Source organism: Lissotriton vulgaris, chromosome 10 (genome assembly GCF_964263255.1).
Source record: "Lissotriton vulgaris chromosome 10, aLisVul1.2, whole genome shotgun sequence".
Taxonomy (NCBI): Eukaryota; Metazoa; Chordata; class Amphibia; order Caudata; family Salamandridae; genus Lissotriton; species Lissotriton vulgaris.
The window spans coordinates 542706301-542732919 of NC_141698.1; the positions used below are offsets into that span (position 1 = coordinate 542706301).

The following is a 26619-nucleotide window of genomic DNA, read 5'->3' on the forward strand; positions in this document are numbered from 1 at the left end:
TCTCCCCTCTTCTTCTCTTCGCTTCTTTTCTTTACCTTTTTGTATTTTTCATCAATTCCATTCCTTATTGTTTTAACTTATCATATTCACCTTCATTATTGTATTGTTTTGCTCGTGTTCTGTTAAAACTTAATAAAAATCTATTTAACTGAAAACAAAAAGTGCATAATGCATCCAAAGGATGGTAAATGAAAGTGTAATCGCCTCAGACTATGCAAAAGGAGGCTTACTATCAGCCTAAAACACACAACCCATCAAAAGGATGCTAAATGAAAAGGTACGGCCCCAGAACAAACTCCTGAGGAACACAGGCCTAAGAGGGGCGGGGGGCGTAGAGGGGCTGAACAGCCAAGTCGGCGTGTGCATCAAACAATAAAACGCCATCAAAGGGTAAATCAACAAAACTCTCACGGATATTTTCCGGGAAGACACTATCCCGTAACCAAGCATGGCGCCACAAAGCGACTGAACCAGCCATAGCCCGGCCTAAGGTATCAGCACTATCCAAAGCGGAGCGGATCGTAAACTCAGCAAGGTCCCAGCCATCCCAGAGAAGATGAAGTAGGTCAACACGAGCGCCTTCAGTGCTGGTGGAGAGCAAAGACTCTGCAGAGTCCCATAGGGCAGAGGTAGCCCGAGCCAGGACACACCATATTGAGTGACCGTAGTGCAGCACTAGTGGAGGCAAAGATGTTCCGACCCCATGATTCAAGCCATCTGGACTCCTGGGAGGGAGGAAGCAAGAGCCGGGGCAAGGAAGGGAAGGCAGTTTGCAAAACAAACCCCTGCACGTCGGGATGCACAAATAAGCAGAGAACACCGACGACTCTCTGCAGCAGAGGAGAAAAGACTGCAGAGACAGACAGACAGGTGTTCAGTCACCCTCACTTCCAGATCCTGACAGATTGTACCCCTGCCCCCCCCTGCGCCGGAAGGAGGAGAGCGGCTGGACTGGTTTGCAGGCCTCTGCTCAGGCCGAGGACCGGAGCAGTCTCTGAGGAAGGTACCAGGAGAATCTTTCCTGTAATCGAATCAACTGCGTCTCTGAAGCTGTTCCCCTCATTGACTCACCTGTGAAGCTGCGTGTGAGGCTGCTGGCCGTGCGAGGCTCCCGGTTCCCGATTCCCGGCCCCTCCTGGCAGGACGTGAACTTACTGCTGGCTGTGTGTGGCTGTGCGAGGCTCCCGGCCCCCGATTCACAGCTCCCCCCGGCGGGCTCGGCTTGCTGATTGCAGGGCGGCGTGAGAGCGGTGTGAGAGCCGCAAGTTGCCGGCCGGCCCTCAGGCTGCTGTGAGGCTGAGCGAGGCTGCTGGCTGTGCAAGGCTCCCAGCTCCAGATTCACGCCCCCCGCCCCACTGCCGGGACGCGCTGATTGCAGTGCGGGTTGGAAGAGAGAAGCCACCGGTTCCTGGCTTCTGGTACAGAGCGGAGCTTAATGTAGTAGGAACTGCACTTCAACTTAAGTCAAAACGTGCACCTACCAGTATCTTTTGCCTTTGGAAAACGCTCTAACTGATTTAATCTTCATTTCTTCATTACCTCATTACTGACTCTCACTGGCTCTGTATCTGGACCCCCTTGGCTCCCCATGAAATTGTGGGGGTTTTGGCCCGTGCAAGTGTGCAGAGTGAGCTGTGGGAAAGCAGCAATCAACTCGGCTGAAAGCCATCGCACACTGCGCATAAGCAGGCCCTGCTTCCTGCCGTCTTATTGGACGGCTGTGTTGCCGGACCGCTTCAGCTGCCTCTCCGCCACACTTTCTTATTGCCGTTGCTGTCCCAGACTCCTGCTTTGACCCTTGAAGGCAGCGGACCGGACCGGTGAGAAAAGGGTGGTGGCGGTAGTACCTTGGAGCACAAGGTCCTCCTGCGGTAAAAAGCTCCCGGGTCCCAGGAAGGAGTGTAAGGGGAACAAGGAGCGTGTGGAGCGAGTGGAGTGTAAAGCACAAGTTACTACTTGTGTAACGATATATCTGTAAGAGACATTAGTTAGTGATAGATTCCTTACCTTAGAATATCCCCAGGCGTCAGACTGGATCCGGAAATTTTTGCGTAGCAATACCCCTGCGCGCTGTTAGGCGTCGTCTGCGGCTCCGCGTCCGTCGTCGGCGTCGTGAGCGCCGGGATGACGTCATCGGAGTATATAGACGGCGCCCATGCGCGCTGACGTCAGTTCTGATAACACAGCTTTTCCGCGCCAGATACGCAGAGCCATGATAGAACTAACACTGGTGCCATGAAACTAGGGCCCTGAAAGGGGATGACCTTAACCCTAAATATCGGTTCGCAGAACGGGGAGGATGGGAGGGCGGTAAGGAATCTATCACTAACTAATGTCTCTTACAGATATATCGTTACACAAGTAGTAACTTGTGCATCTGAAAGAGACACGTTAGTGATAGATTCCTTACCTTAGAATAGATACCCCAGCAATACCAACCCCGCGGTGGTGGGTCTGCGAACCAATATCACACCAGAAAGTCCTGGAGGACGGAACGGCCAAAGAAGCCATCCCTCCGGACTTGACTGTCCAGGCAGTAGTGTCTTGCGAACGTGTGCAGCGAGGCCCACGTGGCTGCCTGACAGATGTCCTGCAGGGGGACACCGCGGCCCAGGGCAGTTGTCGTTGCCGTGGCCCGAGTGGAGTGAGCCCGCAATCCAGCCGGGGGCTCCTTCCTCGCCATGGAGTAGCATGCTTGGATGCACAAGATGATCCACCTGGAGATGGTCCTCTTGTGTACAGCCTTTCCCTTCTTCGCGCCCACGTAACCAACGAAGAGTTGGTCATCCACCCGGAATTGGCGAGTGCGGTCCAAGTAGTAGGAGAGCGCACGTTTTGGATCCAGACGGTGGAGCCTCTCTTCCTCTTTCGAGGGATGCGGAGGCGGAAAGAAGGTGGGCAAGGTGATGGACTGCCCGATGTGGAAGGCCGTGACAACCTTGGGCAGAAAGGAAGGTCGTGTACGCAACACCACCTTATCAGGGTGAACAGACAGGAAAGGCGGAGAAGAAGAAAGAGCCTGGAGCTCACTCACTCTCCTGGCAGAGGTGATGGCAACCAGGAAGGCCGTCTTCAGCGTAAGGAGGCGAAGAGGACAGTTATGAAGTGGCTCAAAGGGAGCACACATCAGATAGGTGAGAACAAGGTTCAAGTCCCACTGGGGCATCACGAAGGGAACAGGAGGGAACATGTGTGTGATGCCCTTCAGAAATCTACTCACTATAGGGGACTTGAACAAAGAAGGCTGATCAGGTAGCCTCAAGAAGGCTGAAAGAGCAGAGAGATACCCTTTAAGAGTGCCCAGAGCAGAGCCCTGCTGGGCAAGGGAAAGAAGAAAGAGCAGCACTTCCGAAAGGGGTGCAGAGAGGGGATCCACAGCCTTTGCTGCGCACCATGCCACAAATCTATTCCACCGGCAGGCGTATACCGACTTAGTGGAGGGACGCCTGGCTGCCAGAATGATGTCACAGACTTCGGGAGGCAAGTCAAATGGCCTCAACTGCCGCCGCTCAATCTCCAAGCTTGTAGGTGGAGACTGGACAGGTTCGGGTGCAGGACCGTCCCCTGCTGCTGCGACAGAAGGTCCTCCCGAAGAGGCAGACGAATCGGGGGATCGACTGACATGCTGAGTAGCTCGGGATACCAGTATCTTCGAGCCCAGTCCGGAGCCACAAGGATAACCTGGGCCCGGTCGCGCTTGATCTTCTTCAGCACTCTGGGCAGAAGTGGTATAGGCGGAAAGGCGTACAACAGGCCGCAGCTCCACTCGCGACGAAAAGCGTCTCCGAGCGAGTGCCGCCTTGGAAACTCCAACGCGCAGAACTGCTGACATTGCGCGTTCTCTTCTGTGGCGAATAGATCTAACCAAGGCTCTCCCCACTGTCGAAAGAGACCTTGCGCCACGTCCGAGTTCAGACGCCATTCGTGATCCATCATGCACCGGCGGCTGAGTTCGTCCGCCCTGGCATTCAGAGAACCTGCCAGGTGTTGAACCACCAGAGTTACGCCCTGATGTTCCAGCCACTGCCAGAGGCGCAGAGCCTCCTGGCAAAGGGTCCACGACCCCACACCGCCCTGTTTGTTGCAGTACCACATGGCGGTGGTGTTGTCGGTGAACACTTGCACCACGCTCCCCCTGACAGAGGGGAGGAATGCCTTCAGTGCAAGACGAATCGCCCGCAGCTCCAGAAGGTTGATGTGGAGCCGGGACTCCGCCGGAGACCAGAGGCCTCTGATCTCCGCCTCTCCCATGTGGCCTCCCCAGCCCTGGAGGGACGCGTCCGTCACAACTACGTGCTCCGGCTGGGGTAGAGAGAGAGGTCTGCCACTGACCCAGTCGCGGTCCGTGAGCCACCACTGCAGTTGTCTCGCAGTGCCCTCCGAGATCAGGACATGATCGGACAGGTTGCCCTGATGCTGGGCCCACTGAAACTTCAGGTCCCACTGCAGAGCCCGCATCCGCCACCTGGCGTGACGCACCAGAAGGATGCAGGAGGCCATCAGTCCCAGAAGCCGCAGCGTCAACCTGACCGAGACCCGGGATAACGGCCCGAAGACAGGAATCAGAGCCTGAATATCCCGAACCCGCTGCTCGGGTGGGTAAACCCGAAACTGCGCCGAGTCGAGAACCGCTCCGATGAAAAGGAGCTTCTGAGAGGGACACAGGTGTGACTTCGGCACATTGATGGAGAACCCCAGCAAGTGCAGGAGGTCGGCCGTAGTCTGGAGGTGGCTGACGACTGTCTGGGGCGAGCCCGCCTTCAACAACCAGTCGTCGAGGTAGGGGAAGACTGACACCCCTTGCCTGCGCAGATGGGCTGCGACCACCGCCATCACCTTCGTGAACACCCGTGGGGCGCTGGTAAGGCCGAAGGGGAGCACGGTAAACTGAAAGTGCTCGTGGCCTACCGTGAACCGCAGGTAACGCCGGTGGGCCGGCAGGACGGGGATGTGGAAATAGGCGTCCTGCAAGTCCAACGCTACCATCCAGTCTCCTGGGTCCAGGGCAGCCAGGACCTGAGCCAAAGTGAGCATCTTGAACTTCTCCGTACGGAGGAAGCCGTTCACGTTCCGCAGATCCAAGATAGGGCGTAGGCCCCCTTTGCCCTTCTTGGGTACCAGAAAGTAGTGGGAGTAACAGCCACGTCCTACTTCTGGCCCAGGAACGCGCTCGATGGCCCTCTTGGCCAAGAGGGCCGAAACTTCCCCTTGCAGAAGTCGCAAGTGATCCCCCGACACACGGTGGCATTGAGGTGGCATGGATGGAGGGGAAGACTCGAAGGGGAGGGAGAAACCCCTTCGGACAATTTGCAGCACCCACCTGTCCGAAGTGACTGTATGCCAGTGGGAGAGGTGATGGCGAACCCTGCCTCCCACAGGCGTCACATGGGCCTGAAAACTCGGACTAGGAAGGTTTTGAGGCGGGGGCTGCTGAGGGAGGTGTGGACTGGCCTCGCCGCTGGCCCCGACCACCGCCACGGCGGTTCCCACGGCCGCCACCGCGTTGCTGAACATTCTGCGGCGCGTGGCTGACGGTCCGTGGTGGGGCGCCCCTTCCGTGGCCACGAAAGGAGCGAAAGGCACCCGATTGCTGGCGTGGGGCCGCAAGGCCCAAGGACTTGGCCGTGGCCCTGGAGTCCTTAAAACGTTCCAGCGCATGGTCTGCCTTGTCGCCGAAGAGGCGACGGCCATCAAACGGCATGTCCAGGAGAGTGGCCTGGACATCGGCCGAGAAATTGGCGGACCTCAACCAGGCGTGGCGTCGAACCGCCACCGTCGTTGCCATCGCCCTGCCCAGTGAGTCCGTGGTATCCAGCCCACACCGGATGGAAAATCGTGCCGCATCTCGGCCGTCCGCAAGGGTTTGGCTGAGTTTAGCCCTGACCTCCTCAGAGCATTGTGGCAGCACCTCCGCAACCGTGTCCCACAGAGTGTGGGTGTAGCGGCCCAAGAGACAGTTGGTGTTGACTGACCGGAGCCCTAGGCTCACAGACGAGAAGACCTTCTTCCCGAACTGCTCATATCTCTTGGATTCCCGATCGGGCGGGGCCGTCGGGAATGCGGTCTGGGAAGTGGAGGCCTGGATGACCAGGCTCTCGGGGGTGGGGTGGGTGGACAAAAAGCAAGGGTCGCCCGGTGCCGGGCGGTAGCGTCTGGCCACGTTCCTATCCACAGGGGGACCTGTGGCGGGCTTGGACCAAGTGCCCAGCAGAACGTCACACAAGGCCTCATTGAACGGCAGAAGGGGCTCCGCGGAGCCGGACTGCTGTTTGAGCACCTCAGTGAGGAGATTAGTCCTCACGGCCGCGACGGGGAGCTCAAGGTTTAGGGCCTTAGCTGCCTTCGTCAACACTACGCTGTAAGCAGAACCCGCCTCCGAAGCCACAGTCGGGGGCGATGTAAATCCAGTGTCTGGCGAGGTGTCAATACCACTGGCCTCCCCAAGCTCATATGTCCAGTCCTGATGTGACTGGCAATCACGTGCCAGAGGGTCCTCGGACCCCTCCCATTGCTCCTCGTCACCCAGCTCCTGGAGACCAGGATGAACAGCCAGGGCCTCCTCGTGGAGATAGAATTCTCCGATGGCCGACGGAATCGGCGCCCAGCGGCGCCCCTCCGACGCCTGAGGCGGACCGTAGGAAGCATTGGGGTCGGCAACCACTACGGCTGCCGGGGACGACACCTGAAGGGACGGCGCCGGTGAGGTCGTAAGGTCGACCGGCGAGGTCCCGGATCCGGAGCCGGATCCAGCGAGGTCGCGCGGCGCCGGGACCGAAGTCGCCAGCGGCGCCGGGCCCGAAGCACCCGACGTCGTCGGGGCCGAAGCGCCCGACCCGGAAGGACCTCCAGACGGAGCCGATCGGCCCGAAGGCGCCACGGGAACCGACTGAGGAGGGAGGGCCCTCATGGCCATGAGGTACCTCTCGACCTCCTCCTGCGACGCGCCGTGCCCAGGGACCCGAAGGTGTGGGGCAGGCGGCGACGCTTGCGACTCCCGCGGAGCCGCGTGGGCGGTGTCGCCCGAACCCCCGGCCGCATCGAGCGAGCGTCGGGGCGGGTCGGAGGACCGATGGTGGCGCTCCGACCTCTCATGCCTCTTACCTGAGGACTTGGATCCAGACGATCGGTGACCACTCCCGGAGCGTCGATGACTCCGACCTCGCGACCTGTCCCTCGACCTCCCGTGGGACCGGGACCGGGACCTGGAGCGGCGCGGGGCCGACTGCCTCAGCTCGAGACGCTTGCGGGACCGCTCCCGCCTAGCCTTCGACGTCAGGGCCCGGCAGTCGTCACAGGTTCGATCGTCGTGGTCGAGGCCTAAGCACTTCAGGCACCGGCGATGGGGGTCCGTGACCGACATGAGTCGGCCGCACTTCGAGCAAGGCTTGAACCCGGGCATCCCTGGCACCGATAGTCGAGAATCGACTAAGTAGAGGATCAAAAAGATCAAAAAGTTTTCAGTCAAAAAGTGACTGGGGGTAGAGCTTCTTCCGGATCTGCGCTAGCTGGCGCGGAAAAAAGAAGAACTGACGTCAGCGCGCATGGGCGCCGTCTATATACTCCGATGACGTCATCCCGGCGCTCACGACGCCGACGACGGACGCGGAGCCGCAGACGACGCCTAACAGCGCGCAGGGGTATTGCTACGCAAAAATTTCCGGATCCAGTCTGACGCCTGGGGATATTCTAAGGTAAGGAATCTATCACTAACTAATGTCTCTTTCAGATACAACAGTGTCTAGCAGCTTCAGCAATTTGGATAGCAGTAGACACCCTCATTTCCGTACGGAAACGTCCTTTTAAACAGAGCATTCAAACTTATAACATATCGCGTGTTAAACCAGTCACCGTCCACTGAGCCAAATATGAGATCGGGCCGAGTGAAGAAGACTCCCCTAAAATAAAAGCTTAAGCCCAAGTCCAAAACAAAACAAGGAAGCGTAAATGTGAATAAAGAACAGTTGACTGGGCCAAGGGTGGAAAAAAGCCCAGAAATCACAGAAAGCATCCCAGTAATGGGGATCACCAGCACTTCCTCCGGGCCAGACTCTCCCACCAATGGAGATGACGCTAGCACAAAGCCAAGAATGGGAGAATCAACTCCTCCCCAACCAGATAACCAGATGCAGTTACCTGGAACGCAAGGAATACAAGGAAGTCTAGCGGACTGTGCCCTTATAAACATTGACGGGATCCCGCAAAGGAAAAAAGCTTGCAACTTCCAACCTAAAATCTATAAGAAATTTGCATTTCTGAAAGACCCAGGCACAGCAATCTACTCTAAAAGTGCAAATGTAAAGGGGTTGCAACCACCACTACAGCCAGAGAAGTCTGTATTAACACATCAGCCAGCTGATCAGTTAACCAACCAGCCAGCCGACCAGGCTCCTCCTATACCATTCTCCACGTTGTTTGAACTCCAAACTTCACCTTACCAACTCAACAACTTAGTGGAAAATCCAGACAAAATTGTCCAAAGGATCACACTTACGACAGATGACCAGATCACACCAAAAAGCGCTACCGACATCAGGTCATCCGAAAATATCTTAGAAGAGGGTGTAGAGGCAAGAGCCGGAACCGATACACCAGGGGGTAGGCCCCAGAACCAGCCTAATGATCAACTGGGAACGGCTCGCCTGCTGTCTCCTAAAAACAGCTCTCCACCGCAAGAGCAAAAACTAAAGCCAAGCATACCGGGCGCACTAGTCTGCCCAGAGCTCTCCCACAGTTCTTTGCCTAGCAAACCATCAGAACGCCACACAATGTCTCCTTATGAAGACACTCACATATCAAGTCCGGACCTGTCCTTCCTAGCCTCACAGGAATGGGAGGAGCTCGTTGCCTCATATAATCTAAAACCTGCTCAAAATAACTCATCTCCTGCACCACTTAATACACCACTGCATGGAAGAAGCAAACTCAGCAATACTACGTCCACCGAATCAATTTGGGTGGCAATCCTAAACGCAATGCAATACTCAACAACAGCTTTACAATATCAATCGCACAAAATGGATTTACAACTTACGGTCCTTCAAACATTGGCCGACTTTACGTCCGGGATCGACAAGAAACTATTTGAGCTTAATAACCTAATTAAGAGAGGACAAGAAGCGCTTCACGGCAACCAAACCGTTCAATTCGAATGCACTTGTGCACCAATAATTGACAAGCTAACAACATTGCCAACTATGTTAGGGAATCTTCTATCGGAAATAAAAGGTAGTGCTCAATCGCCCCACATACCTAGAGATGGTCAGCATGAGACTGAGACAGGGACCGCCTCGTTTGAACCCCAAAGTACTGAACTAACTGCAACTAGCTCTCCCAAAACTGCTGCGGACAGTGACGTAACGTCAACAATGGCCCAAATAAAAACGGCCCCTCCAGAAACCAAACAATACACCCCGGAAAGCCCGCAATAAACAAAAAAGGAAGGGACGCAACAAGAAGCCACTTGCACTTACTCTAAACACATTGAGCAAACCACCAGTCATCATCGTTGAACCAGACCCTGACTTTTACAAAAACGGGTCTAGAGTGTGTCCTGCCACGCCGGGGAGGTAGGATCAATCTATCACGAAACCTCCTACAATTACGGCTGTCACCTTGGGGTAACCACTGAGCCCAGTAAGAAGGAAGGACCCAACAGTGAATGAGAGGGAGGAGCTATCAGTAACCGAAAACAATCCAGCAAGAAGGAACATTTTAACAACAACCGAGACGCAGGAGTCAATACTAATTGTAAACAAGCATTTACAATGCAATAGGTCTCAGGTTAATTAAGTTTGAGCTATTGGCATTGCTAAATATTGCAACACCAACTGCAACAAAAGCTATTGGTGTTGCATTATTTAGCAATGCCAAAAGCTCAAACTTTAATAATGCGAGACCTATTGCATTGCAAATGCTTGTTTTCCTGGTTGTTGGTACCTGTGGTGGGGCACTACGTGCGTCTATGCACTGTACAGCAGAACATAGTTCTCAAGAAGTGTATAGTGCCCCACGCTGGTATACCCCAAGACACTACGAAGGCCAGTCCGATGCTGGCGTGGGGGGGATGGAAGGAGGGTGGGGGATCGGGGGGTGGGGGGTGAAAAGTTAACGCCGTTCCAGATGAGGGGGCTGTGGCTGTGTGGGATGGGGTCGAGCTGTGCCTGTGTGATGGAGTAGGGCACGTCAGGGGTGGATGCATCTATGTGGTGCGTGCGTTCATTCAGCGGGGATCAGTGCGGGCTGCATGGCATAGATGAATGTAAGGGAGGGCATGCATAGGTGGGGACGTTCGAAATGGATGAGGGACATCCCGGGGGCTGGCGGGAAGGGTTGGCTTTCTTGTGTTCGGCCTTTTCATGCCTGGTCTGAGCTGATAAAGCACCGAGCTGAGTAGTAAAAGGATAATTCTGTACTGAAACCACAGTGTCTTGTGGACAGGCGTAGTAAGAAATGCGTTACTTACCTGTAACTGCAGTTATCCAGAATTGGTGTCTTTCATAGATTCACATGCCTCAATCATTCCCCGTCGTCGAGACGGGAGCCTCCGGTATATAAAAAAGTAATGTCCCATAGACATACATAGAGAAGAATAGGCCTAAGGATCCCACCTTAGTGGCCTATCCACGTCCTTTTGTAAAAAGGACCAAACTAGACTATGCCCAAGGGTCCCACCTTAGTGGCCCATCTATGTCCTTTTGTAAAAAGGACCAAAGTAAAGAAGCCAACCAATCAGCTACCACCTCCTTCTAGAACCTTCCTGTCAGGAGCCTAGGTCTCTCAGATTTTCGTACGCACCAGCTAGGTAGGCGTAAACTTGTTAGAGAGATAGGTGAGTCCTTCCAGGGGAGGCGGGAGGGTACATGTGAACCTATGAAAGACACCAATATTGGATAACTGCAGTTACAGGTAAGTAACGCATTTCTTATCCAGTATTTGGGTGTCTTTCATAGATACACCTGAGGCGGAAAGCCGGGTGTTAGGCTACCTGCATGACTTTTAATTTTAATTTGGAAAAATTTGTTAAAGCCGTGTTTTAATTAGAATCCAGCAATCCCCACACATTGGGAAACATTCTACACTGACCCCTGATCGAAGAGTGGTTCGTGGCGGCCATATTGAGGGAACAAGGAAGTCCCAGCGCTCTAGCGCTGTAGACTACAAAAGGAGATGGCCACTCCTCCACGCAGCGGACGCTGACAGCGGCGCCGAAATCGCGCCGAAGTCAAGCCAAAGTCCTGCCCGACTGCGCTGAGGCCGGGCTTAGGGCCAGAAATTCTGCTCTGGTAACTACTTATGTTTCTCCAACTAAACATTTTCTTTTATCCCTGGATACCCAGTCTATGCACTGTCCTCAAGCTCTTGCGGTAGACAAGTGGGTAGGCCCTATAAGCTGTCAACAATGCAAAAAAACGTAGTACCCTTTATAAAACAACGGATTAAAAACACCGAGAGGACTCTCATGGGAGGCCTCATAAATGCCCGCTCTATGTGCAAGAATGCTCAGCACATATATGACCTAATTGCAGAAAAAGAACCGGACTCCTTACTGGTCACAGACACTTGGCTCAAAGACTGGTCCAACCCGGATATTGTCCAAGCTCTACCCCCGGGCTTCTTAATACAGAGGTTGGACAGACCCCGCCAGCGGGGAGGAGGACTGGCAATCATCCATCGTGATTCCCTGAAATGTTCCACTATGGAAATACCTGACATAAAAGGAGCAGAATGTCTTGGTTTTAATCTTCAAGCCCATGACTCTTATGTTCTCTGGGCTATTGGTATACCGACCCCCCGGACAAGCAACCCAGTTTCTGGAAAGTATAGGGGAGGCACTTGCTAATCTAATCCTACGATTTGCAAACTTCACTCTGCTAGGAGATATAAACCTGCATTTGGATAATACTAATGACCCAAATGTACTGTACTTTAAAGAAACCCTACGTATCTTAGGTTTGACAATTCAAACAGTAGAGCCAACTCACACAGCTGGGCATACTTTAGACTGCATTTGCTCTAATATAAATACAATCAAAGTAGAATCACCACTAACCCAAACATGGTCAGATCACAAGTTTATTGGTTTCAACCTTAAAATCGACAATAAAAAGGAAACTAATCCAATTTTAGGCAATATAAACTCAATCCCCTGTTGGGGTAAAATCATAGAACATCCGGACTTGATGAGCTGGGTGAAGGCAGAAAAACCGGCTCTGTCAGGGAATGTGATCACTGATAATGAACACTACAAGGGCTGGATGAGAACCATTGGGGAGAGAATGAAAACACGAGGAACAAAATCTAAAACTGTACAAAGGAAAATATCTGCTCCTTGGTACACCAGCTCACTAAAAGAAACATTGGGAGAAGTGAGAGTCTTCGAGCGTAAATGGCGACGCCACTACAAGAGTGACGATCGGGAAAACTATAAAAAGGCTAGGAGGAATTACCATATCTCAATCAAACTTGCTAAAACAAGTTACTATACAAATCTGATTGAGTCTACTAATAATAAGCAAAAAGAAATATTCCAAATTGTCAACGGTTTTAGGAAACCCAAAATATTATCTCAGGAAATCCCGCCATCCCAGTCTCTCTGTGATAAAATCGCAGAATACTTTGAACAGAAAATCACTAATTTTACAAAAGATTTCCCACAGGTCAATCAGGAAGAACTAGACGCAGCTTGTTTTACAGCTTCAAAGGAAAGACCGGGCACCATAACATGGGAAAGTTTTGCCGTGATTAGCTCAGTTGAATCCTCTCAAGCCATCTTAAGACTGAATTCAGGTTCCCCTCTTGATCCTTGTCCTCCGCTGCTACTTAAGGCTATAAAAGATGAGGTCAATCCAATGATCAACTCCATACTAAATTCCTCATTACAAACAGGAGATATTCCAACATGCTGGAAGGTGGCAGCTGTTAGACCTCTCCAAAAAAAATCCATTCAAGACCCGACAGTATTGTCAAATCTCCGGCCCATATCGCTTCTCCCAGCGGTATGCAAACTTGCAGAGACCTGTATCAACAAACAACTCACAGCATACCTGGAGGACAATAATCTTCTCCATGCAAACCAAGCTGGCTTCAGATCCCATCATTCGACAGAATCTGCCCTCCTTTTTTCTACGGAAACAATCAGAGCTGCTTTGGATCAGGGCAAAAGAGAAGTCCTGATCCTATTAGACCTATCTGCAGCCTTCAACACGGTGTCCCACGATATCTTGATACATCGCCTAAGAAGTGTAGGCATAGTGGGCACCGTGTTGAAATGGTTTACCAACTTTTTGAGACAAAGAAAGCAGATTACCATGCTAGGGCAGTACTGTTCGGAAGAAGGGGAAGTCCAGTCTGGGGTACCTCAGGGCTCTAGTCTGAGCCCCATTTTATTTAATCTTTATATGGTCCCATTGATGGAGCTCATTTCTTCTTTTGCTATAAGTTCAATAGCATATGCCGATGACACTCAACTAGTCCTAATCCTAGACGAGGACGCGGCAATTGCTGAATGCTCTTTGAGGGACTGCCTGAAAGCCACTTTTGAGTGGATGAATATTAATCACCTGAGATCCAACACCGCAAAGACTGAAATTTTACCCTTTGGTAAAAACAATCTGTTTCCCCCCCAGACTTGTTGGCCGTCAGAGGCTGAGGCCCCGCCTAGCACTATTAAGAGTGCTCGAAATTTAGGAATTAATTTCGACGAGGCATTATCCTTTAAACAACAGGCAAGTGAAGTGGCAGGCTCATGCTTTAATGTAATAAAGGGTCTCAGAAAATGTTTCGACTTTCTCCCCCTATCAGCCATACAAACGGTAGCGGTGGCATTAATTATATCCAGGTTGGATTATTGTAACCGTTTGTATGCTGGGGTAAACAAAGCAGCCCAACACAAGCTGCAAATGGTTCAACATGCTGCGGCAAGATTAGTGCTTAAAATGACAATAAAGACCTCGGCCTCTGCAGCGCTCGATACACTTCATTGGCTCCCCATACAAAAGCGGATCCTGTTTAAAGTCTTGATAATTACCTTTAGAGCATTCCATAAACGAGGCATCCTGGTCGTCGACAACGCCTCCTGGTCCGAGAGACTGCAGAGCCCAGCGTCGCCCACTCACCTGGTCGAGGTGACTTCATCCGGTGCCATCCTGGTGCCCACCTTATCACTGGCTAGTGATTAAGAACTGAGTCCCCTCTGCTTTCAGGTCGTCTCCATCACCGATCCAGGCTTGGATCACATCGAACATCTTCACTGGTCGCCTGCCAGCAACAACTTCTTTCAGGCTCCATAGACTGTAACGAGGATTCCAGACGTCTTTTGAACCCTATGCAGCCGCAGCCCCTGGGCTAGGTAACCTGAGCATTTCGGTGCTCCAACGTAGGTTCACTATCCAAGTGTCCAGATCCTTTGTCGTTTTCAGTCTATCTAGTCGGATTCGTCCGATAACTGTAAACTTTACGAAATACTAGAATCCATAGACTTTTCCTGCATCCCGCGTGAGAGTGCACACTCTGCACCCGATCTCCCTAGGCCTCCTGCTCCTAACCTTAGGGTTCTGTAGGGTAGTCCTAGCGATCCTGAAGCCTCTGGATCTTGTTACTTACCTGCTAGTATTACGCATTCCACTTTTGTAGTATATGGTTTTTCGTGCCCCTCGGGCATTTGTGTAAATTGTGCAACTTAAAGTATTTTCGTAAGAGTTTTGTTGTGTGCTTAGCTCCCTGACTCATAAAGAGTTCAGGGTAGACTTGTTATAAATAAATATCCTTTATTTTCATAACAACTTGTGTGGTGTCCTTTGACTTGGTGTTCAAGGGGTATATGTGATGGTATAACAGCTGGCTTAACACGCCCTCTAGAGTTTAGCCTAAAGACTGCTCTTGTCCATGCTACTAGGATAGCTGGTCTATAAGGTTGACTTACAACCAATCATCAATAAGGGTCGTTTGGTATGATACACAGTGATCACTAGAATAGTGAGCACTATATATGAGGCCAACTTCTCACATCGGTGACAATGCCTTGTTTGAGAGAGTTATTCAGAAATAAGAGGGGCGGGCCTATGACAAGTGAGGAAAGCTTCCTGTAGAATATAAGGAGGACAGCAATCCGTGGGGGAGCCAGATCCAACTTTTTTGAGTAAGACAAAAAATTCTTCCCTAGAGATTGGGCGATTTTATCAATTAGGAATGGGTTTTTACAAATAGTAGGGGATGTCGTAGAAGAGATGAGGGTAGGGATGCTAGCCTTAATGATGGCAATTTTCTCAATATAGTAGGAGTTAAGAGAATCACATAGGGATTGTGAGGGGACAGGTTTCGCCATGACTCTATCCGGTTGCGCAAGCTCATCAACTATGGAGAAAATGTCCTTGGACTTATTAGCCGAGTTTATGATCTTTAAGGAGAAGTAAGCTGCCTTAGTCTAGAGAATACGTTTTATGTAGATGGCCTTTTTTTCTAGAGAATAGTCTCATCTCCAGCTAAGTTCAGCTTGCCTTAAGGTTAGTTTCTTTGATTTCAGGTCATCGGAGAACCAACGTTGGGCATTGTGAGGTTGTTTAATCTTAATTTTCTTAAATGGGGCAATGCTGTCACTGGCAGATTCAAGCAACTGCTTGATGCTTTTTTCCTAATTGCAGAGTGACTCCTGTGCGATGTGCATTGTGGCCTTTTATAATGAGCAGAAACCGCCAATGTTAGCCCGATTCCAGTTTGTAGCCCGGTGATTTCCTATCTGGGTGGTTTTGTTTGGGGGAGCACAGGCCATGGTAAAGGGGATAAAATGATGATCTGACCATGTACATGAGGAAATTAATAACTTAGAGATTTCCAGACTGGATGTCCAAACTAGATCTATGATATGCTCTTTTATGTGAGTAGCAGCGTTCACATGCTGGATACAATTCATCCCTGAGAGGAGATCTGTTAATTCTATGGAGCTAGCACTCGCCTGTGTATCGTTTGGCCAATAGTTAAAGTCTCCAAATATGATAATTCCAGCATGGTTGATAACTAGCTGGGAGATAATTTCGCCTAGCAGTTGGGGAAAGAGGGGATAGGGTGAGTGGGTCGATAAAATAAGGCGCAGATAAAAGAGGACTGAGGCAATTCAAATTTCAATATAAAACTATCGACTATCGACCAAGGGTATGCCTGTAATCCCTAATGAAGTAAACTGGAGTTTTTGATAAATGATGGCTGCAACCCCTCCCGCGATCCTACCAGAAACCTATTAGCCTTAAGGATATAGTACCCGTTGGGAGATCTGCAGGTAGAATATCAGGGACCGACTCTACGGTAAGCCATGTTTCAGAAATGAGGAGGATATCAGGTTTGTCAGAGTCTATCAGCTGGAAAATCTCAAGCTCACCATTGAGCGAGTGTTCAAATAACTAATTGCAAGTCCTCCCACCTCCTGTTGCTCAGGAATGGGAGCATCTGACAAGTTATTTTTGTCGACGGCGGACTCCCTACGACTACGTTAATAAGAGAGCTCTGGATAGGGGTCTCTGTGGGTCAGGATCCCAGCCTTATCAGCTATAGCCCTGGTCTAGAGGTTGATAGGCCAATTGCCTTGCAACCGTTTCATCTCAGATGTTGAGTAGGTTAAAAAATGGGCATAGTGTATGGCCCCTGGCCCCGGCCTGCCGTGGACGGGCACAGATGGGCTTGCCTTTGGCACGCCCACTGCGCGACAAGGACGGCATGCCAATTATATAGGCTGTGAGCGCTAGAGCGGTAACTGTTCTGCTCTACCCCTAGCAGCCCCCAACAGCCGGAAACCGGGATTCTGAGATGCCGGCACCCTCCACAACAAGCGGGAAAACCCTGTGGTGGATCGGAATGCAAACGTCAGACCCAACAATGAAACAAAGTGCAAAGTGCAGGTAGATAGCAGCAATGTATAATTCCAATTTTAAAAGTACAATTTTTAACAGCAAAGTTCTAAAATCAATGTTTTGAGCTTAGTAATCAAGCGACTTAATCAATTTCAGCAGCACTGAATACTAGACTCTCCTTGCCCACTCCAGAACGAAAAGCATGACTTGGGCCTGGTCGCTCCTGATCTTCTTCAGAACCCTTGGCAGAAGTGGAGTGGGCAGGAAAGGCATACAGCAGGCCTGAGCTCCACTCACGACGAAAGGCATCACTGGGCGACAGCCGCCTTGGAAACTCTAGCGCGCAGTATTGCTGACACTTGGCTTTCTCTTCAGAGGCAAACCGATCTGACAAAGGATATCCCCAGCTCTGAAAGACCTTTCGCCACCACCAACTGGAGACACCATTTGTGATCCTCTAGGCATCGACGGCTGAGTTAGTCCACCCTGGTGTTTAGAGAACGGGCCATGTGTTGAACCACCAGGGTTATGCCCTGCTGTTCCAGCCATGTCCTGAGATGCAGGGCCCATCAACAAAGGGTCCACGACCCCACTCTGCTCTGCTTGTTGTAATACCACAAAGTGGTGGTGTTGTCTGTGAACACCTGTACCAACTTCCCCTTGACAGAGGGAAGAAATGCCTTCAATGCCAATCGAATCGCTCAAAGCTCCAACAATGCGATGTACAGCACCGACTCCACCGGAGACGTGCGCCCCCCCCTTCACCTCACCCAGATGGCCGCCCCATCTCAGAAGTAACGCATCTGTCACAACTAAGATCTGGTTGGGGAAGGGAAAGGGGTCTGCTGTTGACCCAATTGCAGTTCCTCAACCACTACTGCAGATCTCTCGCAGTTCCTTCCAAGATATGGACCACGTCAGGGAGATTTCCTCCATGCTGTGCCCACTGAAACTTCAGGTCCCATTGCAGCCACCTGGCATGTTTTACCAACAGGAAACAGGAGGCAATGAGGCCTAACGGCCTCAGTCCGTCCCACCAAAATCCAGGACAGAGGCTGAAACAACAGAATCATACCTCAAATATACTGGACTCACTGCTCAGGAGGATAAGCTAGAAACTTCCAGAACAGCTCTGACGAAAGGGCGCGTATGAGAAGGAGTCAGGTGTGACTTTGGTACATTTATAGAGAACCCCAGTAAATGCAGGAGGTCCGCTGTAGTCTGAAGGTGGGAGACGACAGCCTGGAGTGAGGACGCCTTCAACAGCCAGTCGTCGAGGTAGGGGAAGACAGACACCGCTACCCTGTGCAGATGAGCTGCCACCACCACCAATACCTTGGTGAACACCTGATGGTCACTAGTAAGGCTTAAGGGAAACACTATAAACTGAAGTTGCTTGCTGCCTACCTTGAACCGCAGGCAACACCTAGGGCCCGGCAGGATGAAGATGTGAAAATACATATTCTGCAGGTCCAGCACTACCATTCAGTCTTCTTGGTCTAGGGCACACAAGACCTGAGCTAGAATTAACATCTTCAACCTCTCCTTTTTGAGGAAGAGATTGACGGTCCGAAGATCTCAAATGGGTGCAACTCTTTGTCCTTTTTCAGATTCAGAAGGAGGTGGGTATAACAGCCACTGCCTACTTCTGAATCCAGGACCCTCTCTATAGCTCCCTTGGCCAAGAGAGCTGTATTTTCTATCTTCTGCCAGCTGTTCTTGATTTGGCAAAATGGGAGGAGGAAAAGAAAGGAAAGGCAGAAAATAGCCCTACTGAATGATCTGCAAGACCCACTTGTCCGATGTTATGAACCTCCAGCGGGGGAGATGATGCTGTATTCTCCCATCAAATGGAATGGTGTGGTCTTGCAGAGTCAGACTTGGAGTGCTTGGAGACGGACGCAGCTAAGGGCAGAGTGGCTGACTACTTCTGGCTTCCATTCCGTGGTCTGAATCAACCACGTCCACGTTTCCACGCAGCTTGCGAAGCCTGTGCAGGACAGTGACGGGGATGGGGCTGTTGCGCAGGAAAAACTCTCTGTTGGCCCAAAAGGGGCAAAAGCTAGACTGGCCACGAGATGTAGGAGAGGCCGAAGGATCTGGTCGTAGCTTGAGAGTCCCCACTAGGACAGAGTCTGTCTTCTCCCCAAAAAGACGGGTTCCATCAAATGGCATGTCCATCAAATTTGCCTGGACATGGCCCGAGAAGCCAGTTGTCCTATACCAGATGTGGGGCCTCAAGGCCACTGTCATTGAAATCGATCTACCCAGCGAATCAGTCTTGTTAATGACACACACCTTTTGGTGAATTTTGATGCATATATCCGGTCCTTGACTGCCTGAGAGCGCACAGGCCGGGCCTCCTCTGGGACTTGTGGCAGCACTTGCGCAACTGCCTCCCACAGAGAGTGGGGTAAAGGGTCCAATAAGCATGCAGTATTCACAGACCGCAATGCCAGGCTAGAAAAAGAAAACATCTTATTACCAAGTGAATCCAGCCTTTTGGATTCCCTACCTGGAGGGGCGGAAGGGAGCGCGCCCTGGGATGTAGAAGGCTGCATAACCAAGGTTTCAAGGGTGGGGTGTAGGCTGAGGAACTTTGGGTCGCCTGGTGGTGGGCAATGGCGGTGTATAATTGTCCTATTCACAGGACCCCTGTGCTAGGCTTGGACCACGTGCCTAGCAGGACATCAGTTAGTGCCTCATTGAAGGGCAAAAGGAGTTCAGAGGTGGAAGCCCCAGGCTAGAACACTCTGTCAGGGGATTAGTCCTGACCTGCATGGAGGGCAACTCTAGTCCGAGGACCCCGGTCGCCCTCTTAACCACAGTGGTAAAAGATGCCCCCTCCTCCGTAGCCACAGCTGGATGAGATAGCATGCCACTATCTGGGAAGGTGTCCAGTCCACTGGCTTCCACAAGTTCCCCATACCAGTCCACCTGCTCTGCAGAGACATCCTGGTGTTCCAAAGGGTCCATAGACGCCTCCCGTTCCTCTCCTGGGCCTAAAACATCTTCAAAGTGTTCAGGCGACAACATAGAAACCCTGGGTTCAATCAGCCTCAGAATCAGCATTGAGCGATGCAGTTCCGACTCAGTGTTATCCGGGATAAGGATGGGGCAGGTACCTCTGTGGCCACCCGCAGCACCAAAGGCACCGACTTCAGGTAAGATGTCGGGGAGGTCGCAATGACATGGCCAGCGTCATCCAAGATCCGGAACTGGATACCTGGGGCTCCACCGGCGTCATGGCCGTAGTTGACAGCGTTGAACCCAATGGGGCCCCTTCCAAACCCTGTGGCTCACCAGAGGGGTCATCCCACTTGATGACGCAGCGCATTTCCTCGTAAAATTCTTTAATTTGAGCAGGGGTCGCTACGGCTCCAAGAAAGGGGGGTGGAGGGGGGGGGGGGGGGGGGGGGGGGTTGGGGGTGAAGGCACGAAGTAGACCCTGGCTCCGGCTCCGCAGAACCGTGCCAAGCGCATCAGTGCTCCTTACCTTGCTTGTCAACGGATTACAGTGGAGGTGAAGATGAAGTCCGCTTGGACTTCTTCTTGTGCTTCTTCCCAGAGCGTCCCAAAGACCTTGAGTGATACAAAGAGGACTTGAGGCTCCGGAAGCAGTCCAGCGACCTACTCTTCTTCGATCAAGACCAGGACATCTGCGGAGTCTCACTGGATGTTGTCAACTGCTGAGCTGCAAGGAGCCATAGCCCACTTCCGCAAGGCCTTTGGAGCCATAACCCAACAGTTTGAGCACTACTTCGAATCGTGGTCGCGTTCGAGACACCAGAGACGGATTAGGTGGGGATCGGTAACCGACATCATGCGGTGAGAGGCACCACACAGTTTAAACCCTGTCTTCCTCGGAGACATCCTCACACATGAAGTTGGAAAAAAACTTACAAAGTCGAAAAAAGGCCTGTCAAAAAAACGACAGATGGGTAAGCTCTTCCCGGCTAGGGTGCTTAACAGGCGCGAAAAGAACTGACGTCCGCGCATCTGAGTGGCGCCTATTTAGGTGACCAAACGCCGTAACCAATGCTAAAGAGGCTGACAACGTCATGCGGAGCTGAATGGAGTCACCCGACGGCACAGGAAAGTGTACTTCTCGAGCAAAAGTTTCCGGATACAGCCCGATGCCTGGGAAATTCAAAGGTAAGGAACATGCAGCTAGAAGTCTCCATCGCCTTTTATCAACATTGAGTCCTTCATAAAACCTTTCAAAAAGTTATTTCACACATTTTAAAATCACAGTTCGTATACACTTTAAAAGGGAACTAATTATAGTTCATAATCATCTAATACAATATTAATCCTTGGAAATATTTATTGCGTCATGCAATAAATATTTCCAGGGATTAATAATGCGTTAGGTAATTACGGACTATAATTAGTCCTGTTTAAGGTGCTTACTAACTGCGATTTTAAAATGTATGGTAATCCTTATAGAAAAGTTTAATGAAAATAAAAAACAATATATTTACTTGTCACAATATATTTTGTTTGTAAGGATTCAGTGTTCACACCTTTTTGATGTTTAGATTTTTTGTGCCAACTTTAGTCCATTTAGATTTCAAACAGGGTACCCATGCATTCTTGGTACACAAAAGGGAAATTAATATTTTCTAGTTTTTAACTATCATGTCCCTTTGTCTAGTAAGTGTGAATCTCCTCCTTTTTAGAGAAAAAGAATAGGCTGCACCATAATTGGACTGCACACCTATTGCTCCTTGGGCTAGCAAAGAAAAGGACTGTGCCTGCTGTGTCCAGCTCGAGAAGTCGCCCCCTAAGTCCAGGTAAATGCAGAGATTCCAAGAGTCAGTTGGTTGACTTTTTGTTCACAACACAGGCCACCAAAAAGCTGAAACAGACTGCCTCGCAAGTTAGTAGGCAAGAACATGGGATCGTTACTTCTCGCCATCGCTTCTCGCCACATGCAGCCTAAGAGACCAGGACGGGAAGCTCAAAAGTTGAACAGGAGTGTTCTGGAACTGGGAGAGTCATCTGAGTGCAGCTTAGTTTCCCAGAATTAAAGTGGTCACCAAAAGAAGAAAAAAAATCTGATTTTGCAGTGCCAAGTGGCTGGTGGCCCAGTAGAAACTTGACTTCTGCTGTTCCTGAAAGTAATAAGAGGGACGACGAACCCTGTTGGTAGAATCACTCACTAGCAATGTGGACCTGCTAAGGACGACCCTCATTGACCTTACATCATCTTTGAGCATCTTCAGCAGATTGTATCCCTTGCATCAGGACCATTTCATAGAAGTCAATGGCAAGGAGTAACTGACACTGGAAATGAACTGAATATACCTTTTCTTGAGAAGGTAACTGTTTCTTTGGAACTTGCGGGTCCCCTGGACTGGCTCCCTGTCGGAGCTGGTCGCCCAAAAGTAAATCTAAGTAACGGCAAACCAACTTGCCAAAGTTTTTATTGAAAAAGTTACAGACGGTCAAATGTGTTGAATTTGCCAATGCTTGTTTGTGGAGAAGTAAAAATCCTCAATTTATTGTTTCTTATAAACTCAATATTTCCGGAACTCTCTGGTGGATTTTTTACTCTGTTTTGATGTCTATTAATCCATAAAAATATACGCTTTTTTTTGTAAATTGTTGTGGGATTTCTTGAGTCTGTTTTTTTCTTCAAGTGTTTTGGTACTAGTTGAATCCTTTACAATTGTTCCGTTGTGCAAGCCTAACTGCTAAAAGCCACAGCGACCCAGGGTTGAGCTAAGATTTGACAAACGAAACCTGACAGGTCCTTAAGGGGCTGGTAGTGTATTACATTGCAAGTCACACAACTATCTAACATGAAGTAGATATATTCACTGAAAAAACACAAAGGTTAAAGTAACGTTATGTTAGGTGTAATGGAAGGAACCGCTTTTGTTTAACAAAAAAAATCTTTAGAAATGAACTGGAAAAAAACAAAGTTTAAAGTAACATTATACTCGGGTGATTATGTGAGTGACAACAATGTTTTGAACAAAAAAAACAAATTCACCTGATATAGTTAGAGCTAACTAGGGGCCCCACTTCCCCGTTTTTGGAACATTTTGGCTCCGGGTGAGAGCTCCCCGAAGGCTCATAATGGCTCGGCAGTGTAGTAGCATGGCTCACCTACCCTTAATTTAATAAAGCGTCCCTGGCCTTTGGAGGCTCGAGGGGAGTGGGGCGCCCGCCCCATCCCTTTTGTTCACTTTTCCACTCCAGCGGTGGGGCTCCTGGGGCCTATAATGGATCCGGGAGAGGAGCTGTGTAATGCAAAATATTCAGCAGAGGTCAATCTCTCTAACATCTGAGACCCAGTTGCAGCTACTCCTAATCAGTTGAGTGGGATGCTGTTGTCACCAAGCACAACATGAAATCATTTTTAGAGGCTGGGAAGTGATATCCTGATTTGAAACAACTTTGAGGAGTTTTAAAGATCGAGTAAAGTGATAACATTGTGAGCAGACGACACAGGAAACAATTACTGGTGTACATGCAAGAATAATGGTCATTGTAGTCACTGAACTGAAGTGAGATGTTGAAACCTTGACAATAAAATACTCTGTGTGTCATGGAGATTCAAGCATTTGACGTTACACTAGCACTACAAATGTATGGTGTTTGAAGTATAACTACTACTACTTTGATTTTATGGATGCAATTGAGTCCTTTCTCACTGTTTATGTACTTGTATAATTTAAAAAACAACTGACCATTCCATATACCATCACGCGTCATGATGAGTAGCTTGCTGTAATTAAATTTGTGTGCCAAATTATCGGATGATGTGACTCCTTTTCACTGTTTCAGATGCTGAGTGTGTGTTATCCTCTGGTTATATGTCATCAGAGACGCCTCCCCACATGAGCCCCAACCCACGAAGAAGGGTGTTCTTTTGGGAATAAGATGGAAGCAATCGAGATATATATTCAAAATTCACGTTGCTTCAACCAACTTATGTCTCAAGGCAGTCTAAACAAAATAATCCAATCAATGTGATCGTTTGGAATCTGTACAAGTTAAGGGCATGTGCAATTCAATCACCTGGGCAAACAATGGAAATGTGTAACTAGAGCACCTTAAAAGGAAGCAAGCACTACATTCATTCTCTAAATGAAATGTGTTGTGCTCTCACCCTGTGGTCATGTCTCTAATTTCGACCATGTAATTATGTATCTGGAGCAAATTCACTGAGCAGCGGGTCACTCTGAACACTACTAATTTCTGAAGAATTACCTAAACCTTGGCATATTCCTTCGGAACATCCAGAAACACATGTTCAATACATTACCCTTCTATACTTCTCCATAAAGTCATACCCCTTTGTCTAACAAAGAATTACAACTTTGGACTTGTTCCTCGAATACATTTTCAAACCTATTTTCAGTCCCCATTACCAAAGCATATGCCCACCACTATCACAATTACATCGCATGGAGCACAATGATAGTACCTCTTTGTGCTTCTCCATGGTGGCATAGAGTTTTTGAGAGAGGTCGTTGGAGACATTAGGCATGCTGGGCTTCTTCTTGTTGGCTCTGCTTATGCTGCTCTTGTTTTTGTTGGTTTTTTTGTTATTCTTCTTCTTTGCGTTTTTGCTGTCGCCCTGGCAGCCCTGAGTGCAAGAAAGAAAATGAATCAAACAATAATTGTTCCAATATATCCAAAATAAACAAAACGACCGATGCAGAAGTCACTTATGTAGCTATATAACGGTACTATCTAATTTAAGCAAAATACTTAAACCAAGGCCTTAGTGCAAAATACTATGCAAACATCTTAGAATGAAATAAATGTTAAGATAAACCAGTTTTAGGCAGCAACATAAAAGAAAATAGCTGCTTGTATCAATTGTTTTCATATAATTTATATGTGCATCTAACTTCCACATGCTCAGCCTGTCTGCATTACATTGCTGATCTCGAATTCTAGATCGGATTCTGAGCTGGCCTCAACTGAGAAAGCCTCCTCTTCAGCCACCTAAGCCGGTAGATGGTGTTCCTCCCAGACGATCTAGTTTCTTACCTTCGGTAACAATATATCTGTAAGAAACATAGGTTAGTTCTAGATTCCTTACCTTAGAATTACCCCCAGGCATAGGACTGGACCCAGAATAGTTTTTCGTCAGCAGTACCCCAGCGCGTCAGTCGGTGTTTTCGTGGTCGCAGGGATGACGTCGCGGTTGATACACAGTCGCCACCTTTGCGCGCTGATGTCAGTTCTGTACACAACTTTCCATGCCAGAAGCACAGAGCCATGAAATACACTGATCACTGGTGCACAAAACTAGGGCCCTGAAAGGATGTCCTTAAACCTAGAAATCAGTTCGCAGAACGGGGAGGATGGGTGGGGCGGTAAGGAATTTTTAACTAACCTAGGTTTCTTACAGATATATTGTAACCGAATGTAAGTAACTTGTTCATCTGAAAGAAACAGTTAGTTATAGATTCCTTACTTTAGAAAAGATACCCCAGCAATACTAACCCTGGAGGTGGGTCTGCAAACCAAATTCGCACCAGAAAGTCCTGGAGAACAGAACGACCAAAGAAGCCGTCTCTCCGGACTTAGCTGTCCAGGCAGTAGTGTCTCGTAAACGTGTGCACATTTAGGGGGACTCCTCATCCCAAAGCAGTAGTAACTGCTGTCGCCCTGGTGGAATAGGCGTGCAACCCCACTGGAGGCTCCTTCTTAGCCAAAGAATAACAGGCTTTCCACAAAACGACCCACCTGGAGATGGTAAGTTTGTGCACAGCCCGACCTTGCTTAGCGCAAACGTAACCAACAAACAGCTGGTCGTCCAGCCAGAATTGTCAGGTGCAATCCAAGTAGAAAGAAAGTGCATGTTTTGGATCCAGACGGTGGTGACTCTCTTACTCTTTCGAAGGATGCAGAAGCGGAAAGAAGGAGGGTAAAGTGATGGTTTGGCCAATGTGGAAAGAAGAAATGCGTTACTTACCTGTAACTGCAGTTATCCAGTATTGGTGTCTTTCATAGATTCACATGCCTGAATCATTCCCAGTCGTCGAGACGGGAGTCTCCGGTACATAGAAAAGTAATGTCCTATAGACATACATAGAGAGAAGTAGGCCTAAGGGTCCCACCTTAGTAGCCTATCTATGTCCTTTTGTAAAAAGGACCAAACTCTAGAAGAGAGCCAATCAGATAACACCTCCCTCTAGAACGTTCCTGTCAGGAGCCTCAGTCTCTCAGATTTTCGTACGCACCAAGCTAGGTAGGCGTAGCACTGATAGAGAGATAGGTGAGTCCTTCCAGGGGAGGCGGGAGGGTTGCATGTGAATCTATGAAAACCACCAATACTGGATAACTGCACTTACAGGTAAGTAACTCATTTCTTATCCAGTACTTTGGGTGTCTTTCATAGATTCACATGCTTGAATCAGAGTAGTAAACAATACCGTGTGCACATTTCAGATGGAGCATCATACACAAGTCATTAGATAATACATATCATGCGACTATGAGCCATCAATAGATATCAACAGGAAGCAGTAACAAAGAAATGTGCATACCAGAAAAGGATGGAGGGATGGAATAGATGGCGTAACACTGCTTGCCCCACTGCTGCATCCTTCATCAGCTCTGTATCCAGGCAGTAGTGCCTGGTAAAGGTATGCAGCGAGTTCCATGTTGCCGCTCTGCAGATGTCAATAACTGGCACTCCAGAAAATAGCGCCATAGAAGTGGACATGGCTCTTGTAGAATGCGCCCTGATTTTAGAGGGCAATGGATGTCCAGCTCTGTCGTTTGGACAGAGGTAGACCTTTTCGAGGTC

At 49.6% G+C, this 26619-nt stretch overlaps 1 protein-coding gene across 1 annotated transcript in view; it reads right to left on the reverse strand.

Annotated features, from left to right (window-relative positions):
• CREBBP (CREB binding lysine acetyltransferase) overlaps positions 1–26619 on the reverse strand; it is a 1189106-nt gene that overhangs the window by 95415 nt on the left and 1067072 nt on the right. Inside the window, exon 22 of the mRNA XM_086939791.1 lies at positions 24280–24441. Coding sequence (XP_086795917.1) covers positions 24280–24441 — 162 coding nt within the window. The remainder of the gene's footprint in view (positions 1–24279; positions 24442–26619) is intronic.